This window comes from Gobio gobio (assembly GCF_949357685.1).
Source record: "Gobio gobio genome assembly, chromosome: 1".
NCBI lineage: Eukaryota > Metazoa > Chordata > Actinopteri > Cypriniformes > Gobionidae > Gobio > Gobio gobio.
Genome location: NC_137097.1, coordinates 81,346,370 through 81,370,437, shown reverse-complemented (window position 1 = coordinate 81,370,437; position 24,068 = coordinate 81,346,370). Strand labels below are relative to the sequence as shown.

Below are 24,068 nucleotides of genomic sequence, written 5' to 3'. Positions count from 1 at the left end.
CTCTGTCCCCCCTGTCTTGTGTCTCTGTCCCCACTGTCTTGTCTCTCTGTCCACCCTGTCTTGTGTCTCTGTCCCCACTGTCTTGTCTCTCTGTCCACCCTGTCTTGTGTCTCTATCCCCCTGTCTTGTGTCTCTGTCCCCCTGTCTTGTGTCTCTGTCCCCCTGTCTTGTGTCTCTGTCCCCCTGTCTTGTGTCTCTGTCCCACGTCTTGTGTGTGTCTCTGTCCCCCTGTCTTGTGTCTCTGTCCCCCTGTCTTGTGTCTCTGTCCCCCTGTCTTGTGTCTCTGTCCCCCTGTCTTGTGTGTGTCTCTGTCCCCCTGTCTTGTGTGTGTCTCTGTCCCCCTGTCTTGTGTCTCTGTCCCCCTGTCTTGTGTCTCTGTCCCCCTGTCTTGTGTCTCTGTCCCACGTCTTGTGTCTCTGTCCCACGTCTTGTGTGTGTCTCTGTCCCCCTGTCTTGTGTCTCTGTCCCCCTGTCTTGTGTCTCTGTCCCCCTGTCTTGTGTGTGTCTCTGTCCCCCTGTCTTGTGTGTGTCTCTGTCCCCCTGTCTTGTGTCTCTGTCCCACGTCTTGTGTCTCTGTCCCCCTGTCTTGTGTCTCTGTCCACCCTGTCTTGTGTTTCTGTCCCCCTGTCTTGTGTCTCTGTCCCACGTCTTGTGTGTGTCTCTGTCCCCCTGTCTTGTGTCTCTGTCCCCCTGTCTTGTGTCTCTGTCCCCCTGTCTTGTGTCTCTGTCCCCCTGTCTTGTGTGTGTCTCTGTCCCCCTGTCTTGTGTCTCTGTCCCCCTGTCTTGTGTCTCTGTCCCCCTGTCTTGTGTCTCTGTCCCACGTCTTGTGTGTCTCTGTCCCCCTGTCTTGTGTCTCTGTCCCCCTGTCTTGTGTCTCTGTCCCCCGTCTTGTGTCTCTGTCCCACGTCTTGTGTGTGTCTCTGTCCCCCTGTCTTGTGTCTCTGTCCCCCGTCTTGTGTGTGTCTCTGTCCCCCCTCTCTTGTGTCTCTGTCTCATGTGTCTCTAGTCTCCGGTGGGGCAGTAGACTAAATTTGGGTGTTATATACTCCCAACAGAGGAGCTCACTAGAAGGAGATTTCCTTAGAAGGTAGAGAAACATATGCCCTTTCTTAAAATAGATTGTAAACATCATGGAACAAATGCATGCCACTGTATGCATCAGTGGAAACCTATATATATTCCTGTACCAAATATAACTCAAACATGTCTCTCCTTGGGACTAATGTACAGACACAGCCTGACTTTACATTGTACATTATACAAATAAGTATAAAAATTAATAATAAAAAAAAAACACTGAAAATGTAGATTAAACAATAAAATTGCAATCTTCAGTGTTTATGCTCTGGCACTGCAGGATTATTGCACGTGATGTTAACTGCGCATGCGTCTCACTTGTGAAACTGAGACATAGTTTCAAACTTACACAATATAATATAAGAGCACATCAAATACTTCACCGATAAACAACACAAGAAGATTATATGGCATTAAGACAATGTAGCCTATATAGGCGACAAGATAATGTGCAAACCGACATATTAATGTAAACATTCAGACGGAATGCCGCGGGAGCGCTCCTTAATGTCTCTTAGGAATATAGTAATCACTAATGAAGAGAAGATACTTACACACAATCCACAAAGTCTGTCCCTTCTGACTACTTTAACTGTTAATAACTAAACACAAGCACATCTCTACATCCTCACGCTCTGATCTCTGGTTCTCCGCGGGAAGTTTTGGAGCAGTCCAAATCACGAGCATAGGTGGGGGAGTTCCATTTGAGTCCATTTGTGAGGGTGGCCTTCTTTACATTACTGATGTTTTATCCCTAAATCACAGCATTGTCTCTCAGTAGAGCAGTTTATTAGTCTTTTGTCATATATCCTGACTGGAATAATGTGTTTGTAAGAGCAAACAGACAGAATAAAGTGAGATGATCTGCTGATGATCCTGAATGTCTTGTTGAATGAGTGTTGATAGTCTGAGGCTCATCAATATTAACAGAGCTGCTGAAAAGACTCTTTATTTCATCTCAATAGTTCCTGTTTTCACTTCATTTATTATGATGATGTCTTCACATCTCCTGTAAATTCACACTTAAAGCTCTTTTCATTGGTGTCAACAGACCAAGGCTTTTTCATAATCAAGCTTAGCAAAGCAAACACTTCAAGAAAAGAAAAACACACTCACGTCTAAGGTATAAACTTAAAGATGCAAACTTCTGTGTAAAGCAAGTTTGGATTATCTTATGTGTCGAGTAATTCAAACTTCTCTTGCAACCTGAACATTTCACAATTGGAGCATTCAAATTGACTTTCCAACATAAAACACTCAACGTCATTCATTCATTATTCAATCTTTCCATTTGTCTGATAACCTTTATCATCTGTTTTCCTCTCCAGATCAACCCTCTACTGTGAGGATAACTGTACACAAACCTGTATTTTACTGAAGACATGCATCAATATAATATTTACGTATATCCTTCTCCCCTACTGGCCGCTTCAGGAACAACAGGGGCGTGAAACTCCCATATATGAGACTTCTCAGGGTCTTCACAAGAGTATTTCCTAAAAGGAGATCAAGACTTAAATGGTTAGAAAAAGGGGGAAAAAATATTAAATGTTTTTTTTTTGGCCTTGAAAAAAGAAACAGTGATTTTGCCTCAGTTTCAAACTAATGATTAACAACAAAATTGTAGATAATTCTTTAGATATTCCGAAATTTGTTGCTAAATTTTTCAGTAATTTGTATTCTTCCCCTTTGACTACTTCCAACATTGATGTTTTTTTTTAAATCTTTATGAGTGATACCAAACCATTGATGAAAACTTTCAGAATGTGTGTGATTGAGAGAGTGCATTAACTTGCTAAAAAATAATAAATCTCCAGGCAATGACGGCCTAACAGGAGAATTGTATAAGACGTTTTATAACGAACTTTCACCTTTTCTATTATTAGTATTTGTAGAAGCTATAGAGAAAGGTGAATTTCCTGCTACACTAAAACAAGGAGTTATAACACTGATTCCCAAACCTAACTTATTGAAAACTGGAGGCCTATTAGTTTGCTCAATAATGACAGTAAGTTGTTTGCAATGATTTTTCCTAGAAGAATGAAACAAGGTTTAGACAAAATATAAGATTTATAACAGTCTGGTTTTATGCAAGGCCGTCTAAATAATATTAGACTAGTCTTAGATATGATTTATTGATGATGATAGTTTCATTTCATTTATTGATTTCTATAAAGCATTTGATACGGTGAGCCATGATATTATTTTCAAAGTTATCAAATTGTTAGGTTTTGGAGATGTATTTTTGAAAGCAGTTAAAACATTGTACAATGGATGTAATAGTTCTGTCAAACTTGCTTATGATACTTCACAAAGGTTTGATATTCATCGTGGCATTAGGCAAGGGTGCCCTCTCTCTCCTTTTTTATTTGTATTGTTCACCCAGATTTTGGCAATGCATGTATAAATACATCCGTATAATGGTATCTCAGCTTTAGGTGTAGAATTTAAACTTATCAAGTTTGCTGATGACACTGAGAAACAAATTTGATACCCAAAATAAGTAGATATATTGAGACATTCACTGCTGTGTCAGGCCTTAAAATGAATTGTGATAAATCTTTATTGTTTCCCCTTAAAGACGGCTCCTCAGAAATAGAAAACACGTTAAACATAAATTAACATATCTAGGTGTAATAATTTGTACATATGAAAAACATTTAACAGTCAGTTAAACTTTGAACCAATTATTGAGAAAAAATTATAATTTTTGGTTAATGAGGGATATATCAATAATTGGGAGTGTATTATTGTCAAAGACGGATGGTATATCTAGATCTGTATCATTAGATGTGCCTCCTAAGGTGATTAAGGAGTTAGATAAGATACTTTATGACTTTATATGGAGAAAAAAGCCACATTATTTAAAAGAGGTAATATGTAATACGTATGTGTAATGCGTTACAGTGATACGGCACCATGAATGAATGAATGAATGAATGAAGCGTTTATATAGTGCTTTACTATGTTCTACTGTACACCCGAGGTCTGTCCTCACCCACCACTGATGACACCAGCCACAGTGATACAGCACCTGTGCGTCACTAGCCATAGGTGAGAAGAGCGAGAGATAGAGCCGGTTTAGTGGACGGGGATTATTAGAAGGCCAGGATTGATGAAGGCCAATTGAGGGTGTTGGGGTAACAGCTTAGGACCCAGGACCAGTAGTGAAAAATGAAGACCAAGAGTCAGGAGTTAGATTAATTTAAGAAAAATTTACTGAACAATAGTTTGCAGTTTCATCAGCAGAAGCCAGCTTCAAGTCTCTCAAGGAGTTCGTAGGCCGCACTCCCTCTAACAGTCTCCCTGCCTCCACCTAACGTACATACAATTTCTGAACAGTTATACTGTTTTCAAGGTCTAGCCACGTCATTACTGCCATGTGGAATGATTCTGATTGGCAGAGAAAATGCACAGTCACAGTAAATTTCCACACAAGGATAGATAGCAGAGCATATCACTAAAATGGGTAGACTAGTTGTCGCCCCATGACTAGATTTAGATCACAATGACCCAGGAGGTCCTAGAAAGGCGTCTTCAGGTCTGGTGTCATGTGCAGAAAACGTCCATCTTCAATATTAGGCCTGCACAGATCATGCAACGCACACACACAAAGCTCCCTAGATCACAGCTCTCCCAAGGTTGGAGAGTCTTAACTACATATCAACAAAACACTTACCCAAAACATGCTGATACTAGGTGCTTCTCTCTCAGTAAGAGGTACAGACAATAGTACAGTTGTATTCATACAATTCTTTAGGGTTTCAGTAAAAGGAAAATAAAAATGAAATAAAATAAAATGAAAGACAAATCCATATTTCATCTCTGGAAGCCGGGCTAAATGAGCAATCACTGTTACTGCATTCCTGTCGAGTTGGAGGTGTGTGATGCCTCTAAAATCCAAACACACGACAACATGTTGAAATCAAGTGTTTTTGCGAAACACCACACACAACCAGGACAGACCCTCAGAGGACCAAATACAAACTTTAAAAATTAGAAAGGAAGAAACAATCATGGGTCCTATTGATACAAGCAAACTCATAACTGGAAAGAATCATTAAAATCATAATTATATAGGAGGATGAATATTGATTAAGGCTTTGATTATACATTTAAGTAGGATATATACAATTATATTGAAGCGGTAGTGGATTTCAGAATCCACCTTTCAAGGGGATCTGGCCAGGACAAACAGTCCTGCTCTTTATGAGGAGTGCCATGGGATTTTTATGACCACAGAGAGTCAGGACCTAGGTTAGCTTCTCATCTGAAGAATGGTGCCTGTTGTGCACCACATGCATCAGACCTTCAGCCAACGGTCCATGGGCTAAGACTAGGGAAAACTGGACTGCCGCTGGAAGAGGTGTTAGTGAAGCCAGCAGGGGGCGCTGCTCACCCTGTGGTCTGTGTGGTCTTTCCCTGAGTAACTGCTTAGCACATGAAGATCAACTACTTATCGTGATTTCAGACTGTGCATGGATCCTCATGTGTTTCTTCTGGTGACTTTCAATCGCGAAACTCTTTCCGCACTGATCGCACCAGTGGTGTGCGGTGGTGTTTTAAAATGAGGAGGCAAAGTCCTCACAATTTTTATATACATCAAATGTTAATTTATGTCCATTACACTTAATAAACATTACATAAAAAGAGACCAAATACAGTTCTATTCTGTATTTTTACACTATGTAATGTTCTATTCATTAAAACCAAGTATGCATTTCATCAAGTTCATATTTTTACATTTATTCCAAAATAATAACTAAAGGCAGTACCAATTTAAACAATATATTGTTGGGGAGAACAGTTCAGGACCCAGGGACCAGATATGTTTGAAAGAAGACCAGGAGTCAAGATGTTCAATCAAATGGAGAGAATTTACTAAAGAATAGTTTGCAGTTTCATCGGTAGAGCCAGCGACAGAGTCTCTCGAGGAGGCCAGACTCGACCTTACACAACATTTGATTACATCATTGCCAACAGGTGGACTACTTCTGATTGGCAAAGAACACATATAGTCTAAGCAATTTCCCACACATGAATAGATAGGAGAGCATGTCACCATTAGTCAAAACAGTCGTCGCACAATTCCAAGATTTAGACCGGTGGTGACCTAGGGAAGGAGTACAAATAATATTCACTTTATTCCCTAGAGCAGGGGTCTCCAATCTCGGTCCTGGATGGCCACTGTCCTACAGAGTTTAGCTCCAACCCCAAATAAACACACCTGACCCAGCTAAACAGTGTCTTACAAGGCATTAGCTGTTCAAATAAACACACCAGACCAAGCTAAACAGTGTCTTACAAGGCATTACCTGTTCAAATAAACACACCTGACCCAGCTAAACAGTGTCTTACAAGGCATCAGCTGTTCAAATAAACACACCTGACCCAGCTAAACAGTGTCTTACAAGGCATTAGCTGTTCAGGTGTGTTTATTTGGGGTTGGAGCTAAACTCTGCCGGACAGTGGCCCTCCAGGACCGAGATTGGAGACCCCAGCCCTAGAGGAATACACATGAAAGAGGTGCAATTCTGTAAACCAGGTGAAGTCAAGGATGGTTAGACCCCTGTAACCTTAAGGTCAACTAGGAACAGATATATGAGTGACATGTTGAGGGACTCAAAATACCCAAATACCAGAAAAAGTTGAATAAAAATATGCAAACATATGACTAAAAGTATATTTGAATCACTTATAGAATATAAAAATGATTATATAAAAATTATTATCACTGATTATATGTTGAAGAGGTTTCTTACCCAACCATTCGGTATATTATTTGTGAACAAAACAATCACATCCAATCATAACCGATCATATCCAATCATAAGCGATGGAGGCATTTCCTCCTCTTACGGGACTTCACGCATTAGGGAATCTGTTTTAAGTCAATGCAGAGAGGGGAGGCGCGTCTCCTTCTGTAACTTTACATGTGGGTGTCGCTGCTGGACAGTATTATTTTCTGAAAAACAGCAACTTTTACTCTTTTATTAGTCAATTTTATTAATATTTGCTTTGTTTCATTTTTGTAATATGGATTATTTTGTCATCCAGTTTTTTTGTTTTGAGGAGGCACTGCCACCCTTGCTTTCTAGCAGGAAACGCCCCAGATCACACATGTGGCTTCTCTCTGCTGTGGATCCTCTCATGTGTTTTCAGACTTCCTGACTGACTGAATCTCTGATCACAGTGTGAACACTTGTAAGGTTTTTCTCCAGTGTGAATCCTCTGGTGCAGTTTTAAACAGTTTGCTGTAGTAAAAGTCTTCTCACACTCAAAGCACATGTACTCTCTCACACCAGTGTGTGTTTTCTCATGCATATGTAAATATTGCAGCAGTGAGAAACTCTTTCCACACACAGAACATGAATGTGGCTTCTCCTTCGTATGAACTGCCAGGTGTGTCTTCAGGTTTGATTTATAATGAAACGTTTTCCCACACTGATCGCACTTGAATGGCTTCTCTCCAGTGTGGATCCTCATGTGAGGTTTAAGATCTGCTGATTTTGAGAAACTCTTCCCACACTGATCACATGCGTACGGCTTCTCTCCAGAGTGGATTTTCATGTGTCCTTTAAGGATTGATGATCGTAAGAAACTCTTCCCACACTGACCACATGAGAACGGCTTATCTCCAGAGTGGATTTTCATGTGTCCTTTAAGATCTGATGATCGTAAGAAACTCTTTCCACACTGGTCACACTTGAATGGTTTCCCTCCAGTGTGGATCCTCATGTGTTCTTTAAGGTGTCCTGACTGTGTGAATCTCTTTCCACACTGATCACATGAGTACGGCTTCTCTCCGGTGTGAATCCTCAAGTGTTCTTTAAGTTGTGATGATCGCGTGAAACTCTTCCAACATTGATCGCATGCGTACAGTTTGACTCCAGTGTGGATCCTCATGTGTCTTTTAAGGACTGATAATTCTTTGAAACTTTTCCCGCACTCATCACACGAGTACGGCTTCTCTCCAGTGTGAACTCTCATGTGAATCTGAAGACTTGGCTTTTGTCTGAAACTCTTTCCACACTGATCGCATGCGTATGGCTTCTCTCCAGTATGAACTCTCATGTGAAGCTCAAGACCACATTTCCTTGAGAATCTCTTTCCACACTGATCACATGAGTACGGCTTCTCTCCAGTGTGGATTCTCATGTGCCGCTCTAGACCAGCTTTCCCTGAGAAACTCTTTCCACACTGATCACATTCAAACGGCTTCTCTCCAGTATGAACTCTCATGTGAAGCTCAAGACCACATTTCCTTGAGAATCTCTTTCCACACTGATCACATGAGTACGGCTTCTCTCCAGTGTGGATTCTCATGTGCCGCTCTAGACCACCTTTCCCTGAGAAACTCTTTCCACACTGATCACATTCAAATGGCTTCTCTCCAGTGTGAACTCTCATGTGGACATCAAGATGTTGTTTAGTTGAGAAACTCTTTCCACACTGAGTGCAGGTTATAGAGTTCTTGGCTTTTGTTTTCTTTATAAATGTCTTTTTAGTCTTTGAGCATTTCAAAGGTTTTTCTCCAGGTTTGGCATGATGTTCCTCCTCCACTTCACTCTCCTCGCTGTCTTCCATCATGTCTGAAATGAGATAAATAATTTAATTAAACTTTTAGTACATCAAAATTCAAATTTTTGTGAAAGGACATACAGTGAAAGACAAAATTATTAGCCCCCTATGAAAGGTTTCATTATGTTTCATATAGTGCTGTTAAAAGGAGCAAAGATTTCTTTCAACACAGCATTTCTAAACATAATACTTTATTTAGGAAACCTGGAGGTTTTGTAATACAAATTTAAATAAAGTCATACCGAAAAATAAAATAGTCTACAGGGTATAATTATTAGCCCTCTGATGCTAATAGTCAATAGTGTTTCCCTTTTGCTTGATAACAGCCTTTATTCATTTGTTGCAGTTCTCAACAAGTTCCAGGCATGTCTCCTGAGTCGTAGCCCATTCCTCCTTAGCAATTCTCTCAAGCTCCTCCAGATTTGTTGGTCTCTTGACATGGACTTCAGTTTGCCCCACAGAATTTCTATTGGATTCAAGTCTGGGCTTTGTGGAGGCCAGTTAAGGACTCACTTTGCTTGTTTGGAGGTAGTTTGAAAAGTGAGGTTATCATGCTGGAAGACAAAACGTTGACCCAAACCAAGAATATTTGATCGGAATATTTGAAAGAACGGAGTCATTATGCCGGAGACGGGTTTATTGAGAATGTCGTGACGATGAGGCAATTATTAGATAGGAAAAGTCGAAAGATTGGAGTCATCACACCGAAGACAGGTTTATTGAGGATGCCGTGTCAATATGGTAATTATTAGATAGTAATATTTTAAAGATCAGAGACGGCTCTAGTGACCGTCTTCTTGACCATTTTCAATCCCAAACTTGGCTAAATAGTTCACTAGTGTCTTGGCAGTTGTTCTTGGGTCTTTATAAATCTCTCTGAAGGGTCAAGGGTCAAGCCAAACATCACTTGTCTCTTCATCAGACACATATCCTTCAAGAATGATTTTATGTTCAATATTAAAATAAGAATTAATGATAATCACGTTATAACCATTTCCTACATTTGATAACTCAGTTCTCTATATTCAAGGAGTGATTTTGGATATTGTAGTGTTTTAGTTGCTCTGTGCTTTTGAATCCAGATTATTCAGGTGCTGCTCTGAGTCTGTGTCAAGACGTGCTGACAGGCGAATGTCCTTGGTGTTTGACACTCCAGGGAGTGAAGGGAGCTCAGCATGTGTTAACTGTATGTCTTACTAGAGTGACCCCTGGGGTCACCTATGTTACAGCTATGGGACTCTTTGGGGACTCAGAGAAATGTACCTCTTTGATATACTTTTCTTACTAAATAGAATAGAATAAATTCACTTCTGTACTCAATGTAGTATCAGCATGTTTTGGAGAAGTGCTTTGTTGATAGTTAGTTAAGATATTCCCAACCTTGAGGAAACTGGTATTCTCTGGAGTATTGTGTGTGTGCGTTGTATGATTTGTGCAGATCCAGTATTGGAGATGGTCCTTTCGGCAGACGATTCTAGACTTGGAGGCGTCTTTTCTATGACCTCCGAGGTCACTAGGGACTAATCTGGGCCTGGGCGACATCAAGTCTACGCATTTTTAGTGATATATGCTCCTATCTGTCTACGTGTGGAAAGTTGCTTACGTTGCATGTTGTTAGAACCAATCAGAATCATTCCACATGGCAGTAATGACGTGTCTAGACCTTGAAAACAGTATAACTGTTCAGAAAATTGTATGTACGTTGGACGGAGGCGGGGAGACTGTTGGAGGGAGTGCGGCCTACGAACTCCTCTTGGGCTGGCTTCTGCTGATGAAACTGCAAACTATTCTTCAGTAAAATTTTCTTTAATTAATCTGACTCCTGACTCCTGGTCTTAATTTTTCACTACTGGTCCTGGGTCCTAAGCTGTTACCCCAACATCTCACATTAGGTTCTTTCCAACGTTTTTGAAATATTTCGGTCTCTGCCATGATTTGATAAACAAGGATGTACATCCTTCTCCTCCTTTGTGAGCATTAACAATTATTTTTCTGAAGTCTAAACTAATTTATTTTGTCTTTGTAATGACGACAATACATATTATTATACTAGTTGTTTTTCCAAGATACTAATCCTCAAATTTACATGTTGGCCATTCCTCTGATGATTTCCCGGAAACAAGATCTATCCTAAATGATTTATGTGTAAAAAGAAGACAGATAAAACTGAAATGTTTATGGACAATCTTTTAGTTCACCAGGCACCTCCGGAAAGCAGAGAAGAAAGAGAAAAGAAGCAAGAATTACCCTACAAGTGGAGGACTGATCCGGAGGGGAAAACAGATCATTCCAGTCATCAGACAAATGGATAAGTTCAAACAAGAAATTAATGCATGATGTTAGAAATGTTATGTTGGAAACTCCATTTGAATTGTTCAACTTGCAAGAGAAATATAGTATAATTCAAACTTGCTTTGCAACAAAGTTTATATTTTAAAGGGATGGTTCACCCAAAAATGAAAATTGTGTCATCATTTACTTACATTCAATGTTTGTAAATAAGCAGATAGAGCAACCATTGACTACCTACCATAGTATTCTTTCATAGTATTCTACATCAAACATTCTTAAAAATATCTTCTTTTGTGTTCAGCAGAACAAATAAACTCATACAGGTTTGGAACAACTTCAAGGTGAGTAAATGATGACACAATTTACCTTTTTGGGTGAACTAACCCTTTAAGATGTGATTTTAATTGCTTATTTTCTTATCTAGCTTTAATAAGTATTACTGCTTGCACATTTCCAATCATGAATAAAGGGGAATTCAAGCTGACTTTTCGGCTGTGATAAGAGTTGTTGTTTTGTCCCTGCAAATCAAGATGAAAGAAATGTGTGTGTGCTTGCTGCAAAAGTTTTAATAACATTGGATACATATTATGATTGCTGTTGTCCAAGGCAAATAGTTTATAAGGAGTTATTATATTGTGAGGACAGTCATAGCCTCTTAAGGCCCTAGGATATGTCCAAGTATAAACCGCTTTGTACAGGGTTTTTCGGGGCCGTTCTTCGGGTGAAGACTTACAAATTTTTTTGTTATTTTTGCCTTTTGGATCATTAATGTTTGTATTATTCTGAAACTTCTTTTTTGAGTAAACCAAAGCCATTCTGTGGTGATTCGAACACTTTTAAATCAAGTCTCAGTGTGATTTTTCCTAGAGATATCTTTATTTTGTTGTAGTTTAGATATTAATATTAGCATCCTGCCAAGTGCACTTGAGATTGAGCTGGTTTAAGGCCACCGCCGAGACCCTAAAGCAACACCAGGGGCCTGTTTCAGAAAGGAGGTTCAACCAACTCTGAGTTTAAACCTGACTTACTCTGAGAGGGGAAACTCTGAGTTTTGGGTTTCAGAACAGCTGAATTGAGGTAGTTCAATCAACTCTGAGTAGACTGACTCTGAGTTAAGCTCATGCACTCCAACTATGAAAAGCCACGATCAATGGAGCTCCGAAATTACGATTCACCATGGCAACAGCACCCAACAAAAAGACGTTTGCATAATTCCGGGTCAATACACAAGTTTAATTCTTCATTATTTTAATTAAGTTTAATTTTCATGGTATCCAAAAGGCAAACAAAGAATGTGGCAGCAGCTAAAAAAAAAAACATAATTCAATCAGGAAAAGCTTTAAGCATAAAATGTTCATGGGTGTAGGTTTAATGACTTTACAAACATTTGACATATTAAATAAATATCATTCAGTGTCCAATGTGCAGCAGCTTTTCCCCCATAGACCCTTTTTACAGACTGTGATGACGTGTTTTAATAGTCATCAATATCGTAAATCCTGCAACGTTTTTTTGTATTTTTTTTTATGTATGTACATTTATAACACTAATACTTTGTATTATATTACTTTTGCATCAAATTACAAAAATCAAGTTACCGCTGCTGTGAGAGTGTTTCTAATACAGCGTCTATGGGAGTGATAGTTAAAATTAACATCTTTCTCTCTTTTCACTGCAGTTATCAATCTTACTTTAATTTTTCCATCTTTTTGAAAGTTGTGAAATCACTATTGTGGAGTTTTTCTTTTGCTATTTGAGCAAATGGAGACACAAAAATATATATTTAATGTATTCTCTCATTCACCGCTATAAGAGTTAACCCATCTATGACGACTTCAGCTTCGGAAACTCAGAGATGTGAAAAGGCTCTATGCTCTTTTCACATAATGAAATTTTCTCTGATCCCACCTGTTACATTTATTAATCAGGGTAATGACATTAACATTTGACTTCTACTCAGGCCAGCCAAACTCCAGCACCACTGACATGTGAAGAGGAGATGGAGGAAGAATATTAACATCCAAGAGGAAAAAGAATAAAGTATTTGTAGGAAATAAAGATGACCATAAAAATTGTAAATAAATGTATTTAACAGCTGTGGTGGTGGTTATGGCATATATCTCGTACTACCATCTGGCAGCATCCTTCCATTCCATACAATAATCCGTTTTCAGAAAGTGTGATGATGGGTATATGAGTGTCATAAATGCGTCCAACCACTGGAAATCCTGAAGGAAATTCTAATTATTAGGTTACTTCTAGAGGATTATCAAGTGAACGTCAGGATCCTGTATAAAAGGACATGCCATTTTTGTCACTTTGACAGTGTCCTCATGATGAAAATATGAGCAATGAATGTTCCTGCAAAGAATGCTTTTCTTTGTATTTTTGTCAAGTGGCAGATAATTTAATTAGTTTTAAGTAAACTTTGCTTACTTTAGATTTAGATTAAATTTATAATTTTTTTTATATTTATACTTGAAATACGACCAAAATACTCAGTAAGAAAAGCATTTGTGGCGTTTGAATGAATTAATAAAGTATTTAAACACTGCTGGTGCTTTTAAAAGGGGGAGGAGAACAAAAGAAACTCTGGGTTTACCAAAGAAAACCTGCTTCTGACCAGGTTAGGTTCAAAGAGTAAGTTACCCTGGTAACTGACTCTGAGTACAAGTTACCTCTCTTTCAGAAACGGGCTTGGCTTACCCTGATTTCTCGGGTTTGACATACCTCCCATTCTGAAACAGAAAACCCAGAGTTTCCCTTATTTCAGGGTTAACATACTCAGAGTTTTCACTTAACCTCCTTTCTGAAACGGGCCCCTGCTCCTGACATCTTTAACCTTCAGGTGAGAATCTGTTTATAATGATTTTAGGTTATGGGGATGTTACAGCGGTATAAAAATACAACACAAACCTTAAAACTGTTAAAACTACTTAAACCTTTCTGCTAGGCTTTTGTCCTGACAAATTTATTATCTAGTTAGCATTTGTAATGTTCAATTTATGTTTTAAAAAATAACACAAATGCACAGAGTGGGACGTCATAATTGACATTATAATTCTAGCATTAACTGTGTCCTACATCAGGGGTTTTCAAACCCTGTGTCACGACCCTCAGGTGGGTCGCGAGACTTAAAAAATGGGTCGCTAGGATGATTAAAATAAAATAAAATAAAAGTTTCACAAATTAAGCATATAGGCCTATATACAAGGCATAATACGTGAAATATATTTTACTTAAATAATTAAAAGATTAATGTTGTGGAAAAATTTAAATCATGACCACGAGATTCCAGTTTACAATGAATGTTCATTACGATGCATATATTCAATTTCACAATAATTGTAATTGTGCATTGTCATTTCAATGCATGCATTCATACAGAAACAGTGCATCTGGGTGAAAGGTAACATTAACTAGGGGAAGGTTACAGGCAACTTTTTGTATATGAACATTTATGGTATCCAGGGCATGAGCATGTGATTACGGGAGGAGTCGTAAATTGTTTGGGGAAACGTGGATATAAGCAGGACCATGTTGTGTCTAATTCAGACACGCTCTGCTGACATTTTGTATGTCTGTTGACTGTGGCTCTTTCCTTGCAAGGGAATAAAATCTTTATAAAAGGCAATTGGAGAAGTTTTGTCTCTTATTCAGAATTATAAGATAGAGTTTGAATTTTGCCGTCACATTAACAAAAAGAAAGAAAAAACTGTGCAACTGTGCTGCTGAGTTTGGTTCATTTTTGTGAGGCGCGGCGGTCAAACAAGTTCACTGAAACCAAGGAAACCTATCCCATATATAGGTCTAGCTATCAAATTAGTGCAGAATCAACTTTGCATTGCGAATGCATTAATAATCAAAAGCAGTTCTGTTGAAAAGTGCTAAGCTGAATTTTTGTGCCATCTAGTGGTTTAATGGAGAATAGAGTCAAATGGCCAATTGTATGTAGGTATTCTTATGCTTGGCTTGTTTGAATGTAAATGGTTGTAGGCCTAGTATATGGGTCGCAACAGAAAAAGTTTGAAAACCACTATCCTACATGTTCCACTCAACCCTGTGACTTCTGACATGAGTTTCCTCCTTTAAAAAAAGAGCATTTCTTAAAACTGTGACACACGGGAAGTGACATCATCTGGACCCTTTCTACAGCACGAGACCCTTTCTCCATTTTCTCAGTTTTGACACAAACTGTACAGTGTTTGCATTCATCAACCCTGTTACCAAAGTTTCTGTGAGAAGAATAATCTCTGTAACTATGAGTAACTTCTATAAGAGAAACTTTATCATGAATGAATGAAGAATAAACACCAACCTCTTTGTTCTTCAGGATCTTCAGTGTGTTTCATTCTGCTGGTTCTGGATCACTCGTGTTCTCACTGTCCTCTTTAATAAACTTTGCAGATTTCAGCTCTTCCTGATGCTTTGATGCTCATCTTCACTTGTAGCCTGATGGGAATATTCCAGCATTTATTGATGAACTGATGTGGGAGGAGCTTCACTGATGATGTGCCTGCAGTGGGAGGAGCTTCACTGATGATTTGACTGATGTGGGAGGAGCTGCACTGATGAAAAAATTTATCAGTTACTTAGTTTGTTTTATACTAATTGAAACATCTAAGAATGTATGTCCTTTTTGTTTTGTAATTTGTTTTTATATACTTCTGTTATTGTTCTTGCCATGGCAAATTTTATCTGAAAAAAGTATTTCTGAATAAGAGACATTTTTGTAGATTTCCTAAATGACATATATTCCTAAATGACATATATTCTTTTGCAAAAGAAGAGTCAACAGTCACACAGCCATCATCAATGTCTGCAGACTAAACTCTCAGTCCCTTCTTCTACCCTCTCTAAGCTCAATGTCAGCATTCTGTTTCTTCTGTAGTTTTCCACACATGGTCAAAGTTTGAAGCACATGCAAAATAATCCCATATGTCCTACTTCTGGACACCTGGACCCTCTAACTTTAGGAGCATGATCACCTCTAGGGTCAATGGACCCATACAAATATATGTCTTACCCCACCTCACATTCTGCTTCTGCTGTAGTTTTCCATACATGGTCAAAGTTTAAAGCACATGCACAAACTTCCAATGAAATGAGCTTTAGGTGTGAATTTACAGGAGATGTGAAGACATCATAACCATAATAAATGAGGTGAAAACAGGAACTATTGAGATGAAATAAAGAGTCTTTTCAGCAGCTCTGTTAATATTGATGAGCCTCAGACTATCAACACTCATTCAACAAGACATCCCAGCCAACATGTATATGTGGGCCCCACATGGTTTATGCTTGGGCTAAATGGGTACGAAGTGGGCATGGTTCCAAAATGGGCATCTTATCTGGGACCCATCTGGGTCAGTTAAGTAGGTCCCACATGGGCGAAAAAAGTTGGGCTACCTATGTGGGTCCTAGCTGGGTCACTAATGGGAAATGGGTGCATGGGCTCAAAATGGGCAACTCATATGGGGCCCACTTGGCCAAACCACATGGGTCAAACCAGGGCTAACACAATCAATCCCATATAGGCTGCCAACATGGGCCCAAGGTAGGACCCACTTAGGTCTTCTCTATATGGGTTCCTTATGGGAAGCACATATGGGGCCCACTTGGCCAAACCATATGGGTCAAACAAGGGCTAACACAATCAGTCCCATATAGGCTGCCAACATGGGCCCAAGGTAGGACCCACTTAGGTAATCTCTATATGGGTTCCTTATGGGAAGCACATATGGGGCCCACTTGGCCAAACCATATGGGTCAAACAAGGGCTAACACAATCAGTCCCATATAGGCTGCCAACATGGGCCCAAGGTAGGACCCACTTAGGTAATCTCTATATGGGTTCCTTATGGGGAAACACACATGGGGCCCACTTGGCCAAACCATATGGGTCAAACAAGGGCTAACACAATCAGTCCCATATAGGCTGCCAACATGGGCCCAAGGTAGGACCCACTTAGGTCTTCTCTATATGGGTTCCTTATGGGAAGCACATATGGGGCCCACTTGGCCAAACCATATGGGTCAAACAAGGGCTAACACAATCAATCCCATATAGGCTGCCAACATGGGCCCAAGGTAGGACCCACTTAGGTCTTCTCTATATGGGTTCCTTATGGGAAGCACATATGGGGCCCACTTGGCCAAACCATATGGGTCAAACAAGGGCTAACACAATCAGTCCCATATAGGCTGCCAACATGGGCCCAAGGTAGGACCCACTTAGGTAATCTCTATATGGGTTCCTTATGGGGAAACACACATGGGGCCCACTTGGCCAAACCATATGGGTCAAACAAGGGCTAACACAATCAGTCCCATATAGGCTGCCAACATGGGCCCAAGGTAGGACCCACTTAGGTCTTCTCTATATGGGTTCCTTATGGGAAGCACATATGGGGCCCACTTGGCCAAACCATATGGGTCAAACAAGGGCTAACACAATCAATCCCATATAGGCTGCCAACATGGGCCCAAGGTAGGACTCACTTAGGTCTTCTCTATATGGGTTCCTTATGGGAAGCACATATGGGGCCCACTTGGCCAAACCATATGGGTCAAACAAGGGCTAACACAATCAGTCCCATATAGGCTGCCAACATGGGCCCAAGGTAGGACCCACTTAGGTCTTCTCTATATGGGTTCCTTATGGGAAGCACATATGGGGCCCACTTGGCCAAACCATATTGGTCAAACAAGGGCTAACACAATCAGTCCCATATAGGCTGCCAACATGGGCCCAAGGTAGGACCCACTTAGGTAATCTCTATATGGGTTCCTTATGGGGAAACACACATGGGGCCCACTTGGCCAAACCATATGGGTCAAACAAGGGCTAACACAATCAGTCCCATATAGGCTGCCAACATGGGCCCAAGGTAGGACCCACTTAGGTCTTCTCTATATGGGTTCCTCATGGAGAAACGCATATGGGGCCTGCTTGGCCATACCATATGGGTCAAACAAGGGCTAACACAATCAATCCCATATAGGCTGCCAACATGGGCCCAAGGTAGGACCCACTTAGGTCTTCTCTATATGGGTTCCTTATGGGAAGCACATATGGGGCCCACTTGGCCAAACCATATGGGTCAAACAAGGGCTAACACAATCAGTCCCATATAGGCTGCCAACATGGGCCCAAGGTAGGACCCACTTAGGTCTTCTCTATATGGGTTCCTTATGGGAAGCACATATGGGGCCCACTTGGCCAAACCATATTGGTCAAACAAGGGCTAACACAATCAGTCCCATATAGGCTGCCAACATGGGCCCAAGGTAGGACCCACTTAGGTAATCTCTATATGGGTTCCTTATGGGGAAACACACATGGGGCCCACTTGGCCAAACCATATGGGTCAAACAAGGGCTAACACAATCAGTCCCATATAGGCTGCCAACATGGGCCCAAGGTAGGACCCACTTAGGTCTTCTCAATATGGGTTCCTCATGGAGAAACGCATATGGGGCCTGCTTGGCCAAACCATCCATCCATCCATCTTCTTCCGCTTATCCGGGGCCGGGTCGCGGGGGCAGCAGTCTAAGCCGAGATGCCCAGACTTCCCTCTCCCTAGACACTTCCTCTAGCTCTTCCGGGGGGACACCGAGGCGTTCCAAGGCCAGCCGGGAGACATAGTCCCTCCAGCGTGTCCTCGGTCTTCCCCGGGGCCTCCTCCCGGTTGGACATGCCCGAAACACCTTCCCGGGAAGGCGTTCAGGAGGCATCCGGAACAGATGCCCGAGCCACCTCAGCTGTCCCCTCTCGATGTGGAGGAGCAGCGGCTCTACTCCGAGTTCCTCCCGAGTGACTGAGCTCCTCACCCTATCTCTAAGGGAGCGCCCAGCCACCCTGCGGAGAAAGCTCATTTCAGCCGCCTGTATCCGGGATCTTGTCCTTTCGGTCATGACCCAAAGCTCATGACCATAGGTGAGAGTAGGAACGTAGATTGACCGGTAAATCGAGAGCTTCGCCTTACGGCTTAGCTCTTTCTTCACCACGACAGACCGGTACATCGACCGCATTACTGCAGAAGCTGCACCGATCCGTCTGTCAATCTCCCGTTCCATCCTCCCCTCACTCGTGAACAAGACCCCTAGATACTTAAACTCCTCCACTTGGGGCAGGAACTCTCCACCAACCTGGAGTGGGCAAGCCACCCTTTTCCGACTGAGGACCATGGCCTCGGATTTGGAGGTGCTGATCCCCATCCCAGCCGCTTCACACTCGGCTGCAAACCGTCCCAATGCATGCTGAAGGTCCTGGTTAGAAGGGGCCAACACGACAACGTCATCCGCAAAGAGCAGAGACGAAACCGTGTGGTCCCCAAACCTGACACCCTCCGGCCCTTGGCTGCGCCTAGAAATTCTGTCCATAAAAATTATGAACAGAACCGGCGACAAAGGGCAGCCCTGCCGGAGTCCAACATGCACCGGGAACAAGTCTGACTTACTGCCGGCAATGCGGACCAAACTCCTGCTTCGGTCATACAGGGACCGGACAGCCCTCAGCAAAGGACCCCGGACCCCATACTCCCCCAGCACCCTCCACAGGATGCCGCGAGGGACACAGTCGAATGCCTTCTCCAAATCCACAAAACAAATGTGGACTGGTTGGGCAAACTCCCATGAACCCTCCAGCACCCTGTAGAGGGTATAGAGCTGGTCCAGTGTTCCGCGACCAGGACGAAAACCACACTGTTCCTCCTGAATCCGAGGTTCCACTATCGGCCGGATTCTCCTCTCCAGTACCCTGGCATAGACTTTCCCGGGGAGGCTGAGAAGTGTGATCCCCCTATAGTTGGAACACACCCTCCGGTCCCCCTTCTTAAAAAAACCATATCTTGGCTTCTTGGCCAAACCATATGGGTCAAACAAGGGCTAACACAATCAATCCCATATAGGCTGCCAACATGGGCCCAAGGTAGGACCCACTTAGGTCTTCTCTATATGGGTTCCTTATGGGAAGCACATATGGGGCCCACTTGGCCAAACCATATGGGTCAAACAAGGGCTAACACAATCAGTCCCATATAGGCTGCCAACATGGGCCCAAGGTAGGACCCACTTAGGTCTTCTCTATATGGGTTCCTTATGGGAAGCACATATGGGGCCACTTGGCCAAACCATATGGGTCAAACAAGGGCTAACACAATCAGTCCCATATAGGCTGCCAACATGGGCCCAAGGTAGGACCCACTTAGGTCTTCTCTATATGGGTTCCTCATGGAGAAACGCATATGGGTCCTGCTTGGCCAAATCAAAGGAATTTACAATAAACAATGCAATATCAAGTATCATTTACACTATTGTAACAACTCGCTACATATGTTAATAAATTAAATTAGCTCAATATGGAATTATATGTATTTATATTTGATTATTCACAATTAATCGTTAAGTGTTATGATCAAATTATTTATGAATCTCTAAATTACTCAAAAGGGAAATACCTAACCTATATATATATATATATATATATTATATAGGTTATGATGGATTGCAATTAACTACGAATATATATGCTACAGTACAGAATAACCTTTAAAGAATTAATTTCAAATTGACTGATCCGTTCGTCCGACGATCTTCTTATAAAATCTCACAAAGTGTTATTCTTTCTATCAAATCTTCAGGAAGATTATCCTTCTGGCCGCGAAGAATAACTTTCTTAACTATTAGAATATTAAAGTACTCAACGATACTATATGAAAGCTTGTAGCAAAATCTGAACATTGAAGTGTGGTTTGCGGCAACAATGACAATCAAACGTGGATACAATGGTTTTAATAGATGATACTACGAGTACATATGACTGAACAAGAATAGATATACAGAATAACGAAAAGTAGAGAATGAAAAAGAGAAAGAAAGAAAGAAAGAAAGAAAGAAAGAAAGATCAAGGAATGATAATTTCACAAACATGAGGCTTCTCAGAGCGTTCTTTGAGGTGAAGCGTTCTTTTCCAGAGATTGTGTCTCCGATCTGTGGGAAATGTGAAGAGTTAACTTGAAAGCGAAGTCTTGCCGGAAAAGGGGGAAAGGATGGTCGTCTCATCAAAAGTTGTGAATCGACTGAGCAAGTTGACTGAGCAAAGATGCGCTTGTGTCATTGTCCTTTAAGGCACATTACGCCCCTCTTTTCTGAAATGACCAATCATATGTGTGAACTTTAGGCAGGAGAAAACTTTCTTTGTCTATTTGACGACTCCATTTGCCTTTATGATGGTGTCAGAATTGGTACAGTTTACTCCAAAGGGTGGTAAATACACTATGATGCTTAGAGATATGGAGAGAGATTGAAATCTCTTTGAACTACCCACAGGACCCTAACGGTGTTACTGCTTTGCGTCGTTCAACTACAAAAGTGACAACGGAGGCATTCACCGTAGACTTCTTGGCGCCAGGAGTTAGGACATTCATTTATATGCAAATGTCACAAGGCTAAAAGCTTTCTGAAGCAGCAGAATTGACTCATCGTGATTTAGTCCAGACTCTACACTATTATGAGTGATAATTACATTGTGGTGTTTATCAGTTAGAATAATAAAAGAGTATATTCGTCCTTTTAAAATTGATACTGTTATGACGTCATGAAAGACGGAACCTTTGGAATTATTCAAGCCAAACTGAAACTGAACTGAACTGGTTTGCAAAACTGAACTGGTACTTCATAGAGTAAACATTAGTTAAAAGTAATGAATTACAATATTCCCACATGGAAATAACCTATATAAACATATATGTTTTAATAGAGGTTTTTAATATATGTGACATATATAAAATTGGCCGTTTTCCTATATTATATGTACATATATGCACATATGTGTACCTATGTACATATATACGTGCATACATATATCTATATAGGTACATATATGCACATATATATGTGCACCTGTATGTAAACCTATATGTGTGTCTTCAAATTCATTAACCACCGTGAAATGCTCAGATAGATGTGAGATGATGATGATCTATGTACTTTTTGTTGTTGTTGCTATTTAGACTAATAGTAATGACCTTTCAGCCATATTCATCTAGAAACTGCATTAAGAGAATACATTGCAAAACATTGCATTTTGCATTGCATTTGGTGGATGTAACAGTGAATGTGTGGATGTGTATGAGCTGTAATGTGAATCTGGAAGTGACTTGAAATTGGGAAAAAAGGCTTGATTGACAAAATAAAAAAAGACATACCATTTTGTAATACATTTCCTTTTTTTCCATTTTCTTCATACAAGAAAGAATTGACTGTGTAAATGTTTCAGGAAAATGTGTAGACATCATAGCTTTCCATCTCCTCTCACTTAATTGCCATAGTTAAATCCCATAACATGCCAATTACATGTGATACCAATTTCACGTGTTCGCACATACATAAGTTCTTGCATAATTCTTAGTTCTTGCTTTGATAATAGAAAATATGAACTAGGTATCGTGTATGACAGTTGCCAAAGTGAGATATGAGCTACAAAATGACCAGATCCTGCCATGAGCTATATAAGAGACATATCTTGTATGTATAGGGCTCATATGTGTATATAAAGAAGCATTACAAGATACCTATATGGCCTGTATATGCACATATGCACCTCCATTTTGCCTATATGTGGCATATATAAGCATATATGCAGCATATATATTATCATATATGTGCATATATGCTGTATATATGCAGCATATGTGCATATATCCTCATACAGGTTCTTTCCATGTGGGTTGTGTTACTTCCTAAAAAATAACATACATTTTTTTTACAACTCCATAATGGTGTTTTCACAACTTTCAATAAGAAGGAAAAAAATAGAGATATTGATAACGGCAGTCAGAAGAGAGAAAGATGTCCATTTGACCATCACTCCCACAGCCGCTGTAGAAACACCCTCATAGCAGCATTAACTCTTTTTTTTTACTTTTGTAATTTGATGCAAAGGTAATAAAATATAAAGTATAGTTTTATAAATGTACGTATCTTTAAAAAAAATATATATAAAATACTTTGCTGGATTTACAATGCTGATAATTAATTTGTTCTGTAGCATTCAATAAAAAGTAAAAATATACAACCTTTTAATAATCTATAATTCTGCTGTTTGATAAAGGCATTATATTTTAGATTTCGTAAAAGAAATGTATTTTAAAAAAAATTTATAATTTAATGTCATTTTTTTTAAAAAAATTCAAAAGGTCAAAGGCTATTGCGCCATTTTTTAGATTAGATTAGATTAGATTAGATTCAACTTTATTGTCATTACACAAGTACAAGTACAAGGCAACGAAATGCAGTTTAGGTCTAACCAGAAGTGCAATAGCAGCAAGTGCAGGATATACAACGTTTGCATAAGTGCAGGACATGGATATGTACTGAGTATATATAAATATGTCTATAAATAGAGAGATGGTTATTACTATAAACAGAATTTACAGGTGAATATGTACAGTGAATAATATACAGATGGTTAATACTATAAACAGAATTTACAGGTGGATATGTACTATGAATATAATATAATATACAGATGGCTATTACTATAAACAGAATTTTACAGATAGAGGTATACAATGATATGTTAGGCTAAAATTAGGAATATGGCAGTGGATTAAGGTAGTGCAATAAATTATGGACAGAAGCTATCCGAAAAAAAGTGTAAAGTGCAGTGGAAGTGATTGCATATTACAGTTAGAAGTACGGTGCAAAATACAAATGTAAACAGTAGGTACTGTAAATAACAGTCGGCAGTGCAAATGAGCATAATCCAGTTACGGTGTGGTAGTGCAAGATGAATAAGTAAACAGTTGTTACTGTAATAAAGAGTCGGTAGTGCAAATAACAAAGTGAAGGTGGATGTGAGGTAGGAGAGTTATCAGTATATGAGGGGAGTGGATCAGCGGGGGTTTGAGTTCAATAAAGAGACAGCTCTGGGGAAAAAACTGTTCTTAAGTCTGCTGGTCCTGGTCCGGTGGATCCTGAAACGCCTGCCGGAGGGCAGGAGAGAAAACAGTCTGTGGGCTGGGTGAGAGGAGTCCTTGAGGATGCTGCGAGCTCGATGCAGACAGCGTTTCCTCTGGATGTGCTCGATGGCAGGCAGTGGAGTCCCTGTGATG

At 40.3% G+C, this 24,068-nt stretch overlaps 1 protein-coding gene across 1 annotated transcript; it reads right to left on the bottom strand.

The window, feature by feature from the left end:
- Positions 1 to 7,108: 7,108 nt before the first annotated feature.
- Positions 7,109 to 15,518, bottom strand: LOC307129169 (uncharacterized protein). The gene is made up of 2 exons (XM_079821375.1): positions 15,269 to 15,518; positions 7,109 to 8,669 (listed from the first exon to the last, which is right to left on the bottom strand). Exons 1-2 carry the CDS (start codon positions 15,300 to 15,302, stop codon positions 7,192 to 7,194), a joined length of 1,512 nt encoding a protein of 503 aa, XP_079677501.1. The 5' UTR covers positions 15,303 to 15,518; the 3' UTR covers positions 7,109 to 7,191.
- Between the last annotated feature and the right edge of the window lie 8,550 nt (positions 15,519 to 24,068).